Source organism: Lepus europaeus, chromosome 8, assembly GCF_033115175.1.
Source record: "Lepus europaeus isolate LE1 chromosome 8, mLepTim1.pri, whole genome shotgun sequence".
In the NCBI taxonomy this organism is placed as follows: domain Eukaryota; kingdom Metazoa; phylum Chordata; class Mammalia; order Lagomorpha; family Leporidae; genus Lepus; species Lepus europaeus.
In genome coordinates this window covers 121,648,926-121,659,853 of record NC_084834.1, presented here as the reverse complement: position 1 = coordinate 121,659,853, position 10,928 = coordinate 121,648,926, and the positions used below count along the sequence as shown (strand labels likewise).

The window sequence follows — 10,928 nt, the reverse complement described above, 5'->3', positions numbered from 1 at the left end:
CCAAGGCGCCCCGGGGGCGAACGCCCGGGCGCCTCCAGCCTCGCGGGCGGGGGGGCGTCTCCCGCAGCCGCCCCCCGGCCGGCCCGCTCGCTCGTCCACGGGGGTCTCGCAGGCGGCCACGCCCACCGGCCGCAGCGCTGGGCGTTAGCACAGGTTCCCGAGCAGGTGGCGGCAATGACCATCAGCCATGACCTGCGCCCCAGCGCCACGCGCCGGCGCCCCCTCCGGCTAACAGGAGCCGAACGGAATGCAGGGGGCCCCCGCCTGCTAGCCCCGCCCCTGACCTTTATTGTCCCGCGGCACCTGCCAGGTGGCGGCAGGGTGCACCCCAGCGCGCGGGCAGCAGCCCCCTCGCTCCGCCTCCCGGGGGCCGGGGGGAGCGCCCAGAAGCCCAAGGAAGGGCTCCGGGGTCCCCGAGGCGCAGCCCCCGGGCCCGCACGTCCGAGCCGCAGAGGCCCGGGGCCGCCGGGCGCGGGCGGGGCGGCGCGCAGGGGCGGGGCGGCGCGCAGGGGCGGGCGCGGGAGGAGGGGCCGCGGCTCGGGGGGCTCGGCGGGGCGGCGCGCGGTGCACTCGGCCGAGAGCCGGAGCGCGGCGCGGAGCTCCGGTGCCCGCGCAGCCGCCGCGATGAGAGGCGCCCGCGGCGCCTGGGATCCCCTCTGCGTCCTGCTCGTCCTGCTCCGCGCCCAGACAGGTGGGAGAGCGCGGCGGGCGGCCCCGGGACCCCGCTGCACCTGCGCCGGGCGCCCGCCGCCGCCGAGCCGGGGGTCCTGGGCGCGCGGGAGGCTGCGGGCGAGCGTGCGGCGGCTTTTGTGCCGCCGGCGCGCGGGTGGCCGGGGAGGCCGGCTCGCACGGAGCGCGCCGTGTCGCCGGGCGCGGCGCGGCCGCGGCCGCCTTTTGTTAAAAGTTGCGTGTGTGTGACCGGCGGAGGCCCGGCCGCGCCGAGGGCGAAGTTGGAGCGCCGTCGCCGCGCTCCGCGGCTGCCGCCTTCGCCACCGCGGGCGCTCTTTGTGCCGGGCGCCGGGGACCGACCCGCCGCCGCCGCCGCCCGCGGAGGCGACCCCGGGGACGCTGGGGGGCTCCCCGGCTGGGGCGGGCCCCCGGGGGTGGCGGCCACCTGGCAAACAGGACAGGGCGTTGGGGAAGCCGCCGCCAGGTTGCACGCTCCTGGCTCGCCCGTGCGGCGTCTGCCACGCGCCCCGGAGCGGCTGGCGGCTGCGCTGGCCGCGCGGAGCAGGGACCGGCCGCCGCCTCCTGGGCGTGTGCGACCTGTCGTCGCAGGTGCCCGCTTTTTTGGGGGGTGGGGGGGACTAAGATTCGCGACGCCCCCCCTTCCCCCACGTGGCGTCCACGCTCCAGGGCGCCGTGGAACTTTGCAGGTGCAGCTCGGCTCTCCACGCTGTCGGCGGCGTCCGCGCGGGGGCCCGGGTCCCCGGGTGGAGGGGCCCTTGGCAGACCCCCGGCTCCCCTTCCCTGCCGCCCAGGTGTCATTCGCCGCCCCCTGGAGCAGCCCACCACGCAGACCCTTAAATGTTGTCCCGGTGACGTCCGGGCGGCGACTCCGCCTGAGCCTGAATCGGGCGCTCAAAGGATGCGGCACAATGAAGTATTGTGCGGCTGCTGACCACCGCTCAGTTCCCCCAGCCCGCCAGGTCCCCGCACGCAGCGTCCCGGCCTCGTGACCGGGTGGGGACCGCTGCGCGCAGGAGGGGGCGGCAGGGGTCGCCGGGGAGTGACCCGAGGCTGCGCGCTTTGCAGTTCTGTGCCCTGGGCGTCCCGGTGTGGGGACCGGAGCCCAGCAGGATGTGGGGAGGCCGCCGGGGTCTTCCCTTCTCAAAAACGAAGTGGCTCAGCGGTTTGCGCCTCCCTTGCGAGTCGCCCGTTTGGGCGAGGGGAGTTTTCAGGGCCGGCTCCTGGCGCGCGCGGCTCAGGCGTCTGCTGGCCGCGTGCCTGGGGCAGGGGGCTTGGATTTTCTGGGGCACGTTCTGGGGAGGAGCAGCCTTCGCCCCGGGGTCCTGAGCCTGGACTTGGCGCCCCCGACCCCGCGCCCCCAGGCTGCCTGCATGGGCTCCAGGTGCCCAGTGTGTGGTGGCCGGGGCTCCCGCCGCCCTGGCTGTTTACGGCTCCCGTGCCCAACAGGATGAACCTGCGCGGGGTAGTGAATCATGCCTCCCCGGTTCCTGCACGTGTGGGGCCGGAGTCATGGGCAGCAGCTGGCGCGGGGCTGTTATCCTGCTTGGAATAACAGGATGGTGTTGGAGAGGGAGCCTCCCGAGTTCCTCTGCGCCTCCGTGGCTTTTCCAGCGGCCAGCCGTGTGCCTCGTGCCCCTGACGTCATGTTCATGGTGCTTGCACCACCGTTTCGAGCGGGCCGTGCGCTCCCTCTCACCTGTGTGTTGCGCGCAGTTGCTGTTGAGTTGGAAACCTTGCCAGGCCGTGCGCGGGGGGCGCTTTCCCTGGCGGATCCCGCACTCGCCGGCAGCCCAGGAGGTGGCGCTGTTCCCGGCTCTCCTGGAGGAGCCACTTGGCCCACGTAACCCATGGCAGAGCCCGAGACCAGCCCCTGGTGCCTGCCTGACGCTCCAGCGGCACAGGTCTCACCAGCGGCGAGGAAAACGCTTAATGAGCGCACTGCAGGTGCCAGGCATTGTCGGAGGTGCTGGGACTCTGGGTGAAAAGACCCCGGGTCGCAGGTAGTAGAGGCGGCTTGGGATAGGTAGGCGCTTGACTCCCTGGATGGGATGAGCGTTGGGTCTTAGCTGTTCCATTCTAGTTAAGCTCCCCGCCAAGAAATGGGGAGGACTCCCCCAGAGTGATGGCGCCTTCAGTTGGAATCCACCCCCCACCCCCCACTCTCGCTCCAGAGCCTGCAGACATTAACCCTCGGTGCATCCTGGTGAAGGGGAAAGCCCACCGTGGCTGAGCCCGTGGGCCGTGCGCCCACAGCCCTGCACAGCTCCCCCCTCCCAGCCCGGGAATGAGCCGAGCGTGGGGTGGGCTGCCGTCGGAGCGGCTTAGGTCCAGATGTTGCGTCGTGTGATGGGTTTTGCTGCTGTTGTTGACAGCCGGCAGAAGTTACCCTTAGGATTCTGACTCACTTCCTGCAGCCTCCGCCAGCCCAGCCGACTCGGGAGGGGCCCCAGAGGAGGTGGCGGTCCACCAGGCTGCGGCAGCTTCTCCCAGGGTGAGGATTCAGCCAGCGCCTGGGTGTGTGCACTGGGTGCCCCGGCTTTCCCAAGGCAGGCGGCAGGAGGCCAGGACACAGGGTCCCACGGGTGATTCCACGGCTCCGAGTCCCGAGCGGGGCGGCCGTGGAGGGTGAGCCTGGCCTGGGTCGGGGTGGGGAGGGGGCTGGTTCCGGCGTTCTGGGGTATGACCCTGCTCTTTGTCTCGCCCAAGGTTCTCAGTGAGCAAAGAGTAGTTGTAAACTGATAAGGGTTACTCGCTTCATGTGGCCAAGTGAAGCTCTAGGGAGTAAGTGCGGATCTAGAGGGTTTGTATCAGGGCTGGCTTTGTCCATTTTCTTGGAGACACTGGTCACCTGGATGGCACCTGTGCCCCTCAGGTCCTTGGTGCGCTGCCACCATCCACTGCCAGGCCTTATTTGGCACGGGGCCCCGGGGAAGGCAGCGGGGCCTGGCAGGTGCCGCAGCGGCAGGCAGCCTTGTGACAGTCTGATGACCCCGCAGCTGACCGCTTGGTGGCCTTGGAGCAAGCTGCTTAACCTTTGTGAGCCTCACTTTGTCCTGGGTTAGCCGCTGACGTGGCTGTGTGACTTGGACAAACTACTGAACCTTGCTGGGCCAATCTTGGTATAACATCTTGCAGCAGAAGCAGAGAATCTGAACTTTGAGAGAACGAGCGAGCGAGCGAGCTTCCAGCCTGTGGTTCACTCCCCTAATGCCTGCAGCAGCCCGGGCTAGCAGGCTGAAGCCGCACGCCTGGGCCTCCCACATGGACCTCGGGCACTTTAACCATCATCTGCCAGGTGCAGCAGCAGGACACTGGAACCCAGGGACCCCGAAATGGGATGCAGACATCCCAAGCCGCCTCTTAACTGCTGTACCCACCGCCCACCCCTGATGCTGCACGGGGGTCGCGCCCGGTGTGCTGGCTCTGACTGTTGTCTGTGGCCGTTGTCCACGCGGTCGTCCTAAGGCCAGAAGCAGGATTTTCCCAGGGCCCGGTACTGACGAGCACCGAGTCAAGGATCGAATCCCCCTGCTGGCCAGCACCTGGTGGCTGGTTTTTGGATTCTTCGCGTGAGTGCCTGTGCGCACTGAGTTGGTGCGTGCACAGGGCGTAAATAAACTTCCTGTTGGCTTGGGTTTTATATCGCTGCTGATAAGTGATAGTTGGAACCACCGGCCTTGGAGAACAGGTGGATGTGGCCCCTTCTTATTCCCAGGGAGGGCGGCGCTCCCCTCCTGCCCCCTGCCCCATGTCTCTGGTGGCTTCTGCAGGGTGGAGGTTTCGTCCCTGATAATTTCCCATTCGCCCCGCCATGGCCCTTGCCGCCCACGTTTTTGGTCAGGACACTTCCCTTAGACACCTCCCGACGCCTCCCTTCTTGCCAGCTTCTCTGCGAACTTTAAGCTCGCGCGAAGTGATTCCGCTGAGCACATGGCGTCCGCGCCAAGAGCTGGGTTTCTGAAATCGTCACCCTGGGACTGAGAACTGTGTGGTCTGGAGCCAGACAGGAGCCTCCCCGGGGCCTCCAGTCCCTCATCTGTGAAATGGGGCCGTGGGCAGAGGGCTCTGGCGTGAGTGCTGCAGGCACGGCGGCCCTCCTGGAGGAAGCTCGCGCACTCCACCTTCAGGCTGGGTCTCTCAGGTTCCGCACCAGCTTGGTCTCGTCAAAAAAAAAAAAAAAAAAAAAATCGGAAACAGTGTAAAGCCAGATTATACAGGATGTTTGAAATATTAGGATGAAATTTATACATTTGACGTCGCGTTGTTTTAAAAGTCCGCGGTTAGTGTACTTCTCTCCCGGTTCTTTGTTTAACCTGGCTCTCGGCTTGCTTTCCAACAAAGGAGACAGATTTCTGGATGGAAGCCTAGGGACGGGAAAGTCGGGAAGTGGCCGCTCTCTGCAGGGCCCGGGGCCCCGTCACCCTTCGCAGTGGCCTGCCATGCACCATGAGCGCCCGGAGCTTTGCCTGGCCTGCCTTTCCCAGAAGCGCAAGCGCCATGCTGGCCACCTGCGCCTCTGGCCCTCGGGGAACGCTGGTCGAGTTTCTCCTGGTCCTGGCGGTGCGGCTCAGTGGGTTAATGCGCTGCGTGGGGTGCGGGCCGCATGCTGCCTCCAGTCCCGGCGGCTCCCCGTTAACGCACTGGGAAGGCGGCAGATGATGGCCCGAGTGCTCAGACCCCTGGATTTGTGCAGCCCCGAGAGGATCAGTGAGGGAGGGTGGTGAGGACGAGTGTCTGTAGTGTGTGGGCGAGCAGCGTGAGGGCACCGGAGCCAGTTGTCCCCAAGCTCCTGGTTTCCGCTTTCCAGCCCTATTGCAGCCATGTGGGGAGTAACCAGTGGATGGAAGGTCTCTCCCTCTCTCTCCCCCTCCTCTCTCGCTCTGCCTTTCAAACAGCAATAAGGAGAATAGACAAGCCCCTTTCCCCAGCCCCTGGGCCACGTGTCGGATGTCATAAGCGCTCAGGAGACGGCCTGGCTTCCGTCTCGCAGAGATCTCTGCCTGCCACAGCTGGGTTCCCACAGGGCCACGATGCCAGTGGGGCACGGGGGTGGGGTGTGAGGACACGCTGCGATGGCCTCACGGTCGGAGGGCAGGAAGTACGAGGGGACTTCAGAAAGGACATGGAAAATGGGATTGATACAGAAGTCGGTTTTGGTGGAGAGTTTTGAAATCTGTGTATGGCTGTTTAATAATGTGCAAGTCCCGTGACTTCTTGAAGCCGCTTTGTAGTACCCGTCTGGGATCAGTAAGATGTCCTTGTGGGAAATAGTGGTTGAGGTTGATTTCTGCACCTTTTAAAAGAGATTTTTTTTAAAATGCATTTGTAAGGCAGAGTGACAGAGAGAGAGAGAGAGAGCGCGCTTCCATCCGCTGGTTCACTCCCAAAAGGTCCACCCAAGCCCCGGCTGGGCCAGACTGATGCCAGGAGCCGGGATCTACATCCGGGTCTCCCAGGTGGGTGCAGGGGCCCAAGCACTTGGGCCATCTGCTGCTTTCCCAGGCACGTTAGCATAAGCCTGGATTGGAAGTGGAGAAGCGGGGACTCGAACCGGGGGCGCTCTTGATAGAGGACATGTTGGGTGTCAGGGATGAGGGAGCTGATGGAAGCTTGGGGCCGTCGGCCCCTGGAAGGCACTGAAGACAGGTGGATTTGTGCAGCCCCGAGAGGATCAGTGAGGGAGGGTGGTGAGGACGAGTGTCTGTAGTGTGTGGGCGAGCAGCGTGACGGCACCGGAGCCAGTTGGCCCCAAGGGGGAGGTGTCTGTGTGTGCGTGTTTTGTCGTTTGGAACAGTTCTTTAGTGGAAGGATCTCCTTGCTTTACGTGAGCTGGTTACGGGGTCTGCTGTGAGATGGGAGCCAGGCCAAGTGGAGTGGCTCTGGGGCTGCCTGGCCCGTGAGACCCCCAGGGAGTAAGTAATCTGACATCAGGACAGGAGCAGCTGGGAGCAGCCGGGCTGCGCGCTCGGCTCTCTCCTCCCCGGCGTGGCTGTGGGGTCAAGTGGTCCTCGTGTCCGCCGGCAGGTTGCGGCCGGATTGAAAACGGCCCGCGAAGAAGCCACGGCCTAAATGGGGGGTCGTGGATCTGTTGGAGGGGTGGCCACGTCCGTGCTGGTCCCAGGGCTCCGGGGCCTGCCGCCCACGTCCTCCTCCCTCCTCCTCCTCCCTCCCATCTGTCTTTCCCCCTGGTCATTTCACGGTCACCGCTCCCACTCCATGGCCCACCTGGGACCAGCTGGCCATCCAGTGGGGGCAGGTGGTGGGGGCGAAGCCGGGATCCAGCGGCTTCTGGGTGATGACACCTCGTCACCTGTCACCGCCCAGGACGGCATCCCTGCCTTGAAGGTGCCTGGGGTCTGTGGGACCCTCAGTGCTGGGAAGACAGACGCTCAGGCGCTGAGATGGGTGGAATAGGATTCAAGCCCCAGGTCTGCTTCCGTCGGACGTGGGCGTCGCTCCTTGAGTAGGGTGGCGGCGTCTGCGAGGAAACCCAGGCGTGGGCTGGGACCGGGTTCCGGGGTGGACAGCGCCAGCAGCCGGGGCTCCCGCAGGGGGGGTCTGCAGAGATCTGCGCGGGGGCGTGCGGCTGATTGGAAGTCGCCGGGACTCTGAGTGCTGAGTAATTAACGTATTGTGACAGTGCCGTAGGTGATGAGATGTTTGTGCAGATGAAACCTGGTGACGGAGCTGCCGAGTCAGAGGTGACTTAGCCCAGTGGGTGGGAGCCGAGCGCGCTGCTGCGTGGTCACCTGTGCAGTGCGAGTCGGGACTGAGGCGGACTTTGAGCTGTTTGTGTTTCTTAAAAAAAAACCCCATTTCTTTATTTGAAAGGCAGAGGGCCCGAGAGAGGGAGACAGTTTTTTTAAATTTTTTTTCCATCTCTTGGTTCACTCTCCAAATGCCCACAACAGAGGCCGGAAGTCTGGACCTCAGTCTGGGTCTCCCAGAGCCTGGACCTCAGTCTGGGTCTCCCACATGGGTGGCAGGCCCCCACAAGCTTGAGGCGTCACCGGCCACCTCCTAGGCCGTGCGTAAGGCGCAGGAGTGGAGCCACGGCTGAGACCGAGGCGTTCCCACGGAGACGTGGGCCTCCACGAGGTGCCGTGGCTGCAGTGCCCACTGCCCGCCCCGTCCTTTGGTCTCAAGGTTGATTGTCTTCCCCCACCTCCCTCCCCCCCCCTCCCCCCCCAGCCAGGATTACAGATCTTGTGGCATTCTGGTCTGTGGCCTGTTACCAGGTTTTAAACGTTCAGTAAGATGGCAGCCTGTTTATGTCCAATCCTTGGTGAAGGCTAACAAACCCTATGTCCTGTGTGTGTGGTTTGAGGCAGTCTCTCCCCCTGAATTCTGCCACCTAGAGACTGGGTGCTTCTGACATTGGTGGGCAAATGCCTTGTCTGCCTTTTTTTTAAAGCAGGACAATAGAAGGGGGGAGAGAGAGAGAGAGAGCTTCCATCTGCTGGTTCACGAATGGCTACTTTGGTCTGGGCTGAGCCAGGCTGAAGCCAGGAAGCTGGAACTCCATCCGGGTCTCCCACGCAGGTGTCAGGGGCCCAGGCACTTGGGCCATCCTCCACTGCTTTCCCAGGCACATGAGCTGGGAGCTGTATCAGGAGAGGAGCACCTGGCCTCATAAGGGATGCTGGCGTGGCAGGTGCTGGCCTGACCCGCTGCACCACCATCTGCCCCCAACAGATGCCTTGTTCTTGACCAGGTGGGGCAGGTGGAAAGGGGAGAGCCGGCTCACTCCTTTAAGGAGTTGGCGAAATGTCCCCCTTGGTTTGCTTGGTTTGTGGTTACCCAGGTGAGTCAGTTATTTCAAAGAATGGTTGTTAGCCAGTAATCTCCATAGAATAGCCAGGTGGATTCCTGAGTGGGGGGGAGTTGGAACAAAGGAGGGCGGTGGGGGAAGGCTGTTATCAGAGAACTTTGGAAATGTACGCAGGTCTCTGTTGGAAGGGAGCTCAGTGAGCCAGCCTGTGTAGACAGGGATTCTGCCTAAGGCTACCTTCTGGGGAGAGGTGGCTGGAGGCACTGGCTATCTGTCTACTGGGTTAGAACTTGACTTAAAAGGAAAACAAGACTATGTTTTTTTTTTAAAAAAAACCCTCCAGAATTCTACTTGGAGAGCCTGGGGGGAGGGCAGGATGGGGTTTGGCTTGTAGGACACTGTGGGTGCGTCTCCGCCCAGGGCCGCAGGGTGGGTGTCCTGTGTAGGGCCAGCATTGGGCAGGTTTGCAGTGAGAAGCGGGTGACTGGTGATGGCTCTGAGTGACGGGTGTCGTGAGGGTCGCTGGTAGGCGCTTGTGCTCAGTGCAGTCTGGTTTTGTCACAGGGAAGGAGTCGCTGAGGTTTTAGTTGGAGCAAAAAGCGTCAAGAGGCACCCCTCTCCGCCTGTTTTTTTTTTTTTTTTTTAAGAAGCTAGCATATGTAGAAGGGGCTGTGGTTTTTTTTTTTTTTTTTTTTTTTTTTTAGGGAGATTGGAATGTGTTGCCTAATTTGCATTCTAGCATTTTCAAGGGATATTATTTAAAAGGATCCTCCTAGTTTCTGAGCCACAGCCCAGAGAGAGGCTGGCCGGAGGGGCAGTAGGCCTGGGTGTCTGCGCATGACCCCCGTGGCTGCACAGGGCACGTGGCTGCTGGGCCCCCTGCCCCCGGCCTCTCTGCACCCAGCCTCTGCCAGGCTCCCACAAGTGTATTCCCGAGACATCACTGAAGCCGGGGTAAGGCGGTGAACATCCAGGCAAACCCCTGGCCTTCGGGCTTATGCGCCAGTGAATTCTTGGTGTCTGGAGACCCTAGGTCCAGGAGCCCGGAAGGAGAGGGTCTCTCGTGGGCACAGTTGCGTGTCAGTTTCCCCTGTGCCCTGCTGTGGCTGGCGGGGACAGGTAAGTGAGGTGGGGGCCTGGTCCTGGCAGGAGCGAGGACCAAAGAGAGGACAGAGACAGGTGGGGCCTCTGCAGCCGGAGACAGGCAGCGGAAGCTTTGTGAGACGCTGTCCCCTCCTGTGCCTGTCCCTGTGACACCTGGGCCTTGGCCTCCTGCTCCCATAGGGCTCCCTGCGAACGAATCGCTGAGAGTATGTCCGGGGTGCACTGGGAAAGGCCTCCCTTGCAGGACACTGGAGACTTTATAGGGCCGAGCGAGGGGTGGGATGGTTCCTTCCAGAATGTTCCAGAAAGTTCTTTCACAGCTGGGAGCAGTGTCAGGAGTCCATGCTGGGTGCTGTCTGGACTCTGTCTGAGGACTGGGTGTTCTGCAGCTTTTTTCACATTTCTTCCATCTTTCTCGTTTTAAACCCCAGTGCACTTCCTGTTTTATGGGAACCACATTACGCTGATGGCTCTTGGCATTTGACTGTGCCATTTCTTTTTATTTTTTTTTTTTTAATAAAGGATTTATTTGAAAGTCAGTGTTATGGAGACAGAGAGAGAGGTCTTCATCCACTGGTTCATTCCCTGCGAGGCTACAACAGCCAGGGCTGGGCCACACGGGAGCCAGGAGTCCCATCCGGGTCTCCCATGGGGGTGTTGTCTGCCTCCCAGGTGCCTTTGTGGGCAAGCAGAGACAGGGTGTGGTCCCAGGCATGTGGTTGTACGTGACACCCAGCCCCGGAAGTGATTCCAGCCCCTGGCTGAGCATGTAGGCCACTTTTCCGGACTTTGTTTCCCGTCTTGGTGATGGCTCGGTGGCACAGGTGCCTGGGTCCCACTTCAGAGCACCCAGGTTCTGACGTGCACCTGGGAGGTGATGGCTCCCTGGGTCCCTCCCACCCACAGGGCGCACCGGGGTTGAGTTTCTTCTCTGGCTTGACTTAGCACCCCCCAGTCCCTGCCCCCCCAGGCATCTGGGGAGTACACCGACACGTGTATGTTCTTTCCCTCTGAAACAAACAGAAAAACCCACTGCACTCTGATCCACAACAGGAAACAAGCGACTTTATGATTGCACGCAGTGGTTACACGCTCGTCTCGCCTCCGCTGTTTGGGCTGCGGGCAGTGTGTGAAGCTGTCCGTCTGTCCGGACGTCCTGCGCTTCCGGACGCTTGGTTTTCGGAGGCTCAGCTCGGAGGTGCCGCAGGAAGGGTGTGCTGATCACGCACTTATGGGTTTGTGGTCTTGGTTCTTAAGGTCAGGCCGGCAGAGAGCACACCCTGGCCCACCTCGCCTTTGCTCAGATACCTGTACTGTCTCCCCGTGTCCTGCCGCGAAGGGCTGGCCAAGGCATTTGGACACT

General features: G+C 62.6%; 1 protein-coding gene across 2 annotated transcripts in view; it reads left to right on the top strand.

The window, feature by feature from the left end:
- Window positions 1-608: 608 nt before the first annotated feature.
- The window catches only part of KIT (KIT proto-oncogene, receptor tyrosine kinase), a 68,963-nt gene continuing 58,643 nt past the window's right edge, over window positions 609-10,928 (top strand). For both annotated transcript variants that reach the window (XM_062199297.1, XM_062199296.1), the window contains exon 1: window positions 609-691. In XM_062199297.1, the coding sequence (XP_062055281.1) occupies window positions 625-691 (67 nt within the window). In that variant the 5' untranslated portion in view covers window positions 609-624. The remainder of the gene's footprint in view (window positions 692-10,928) is intronic.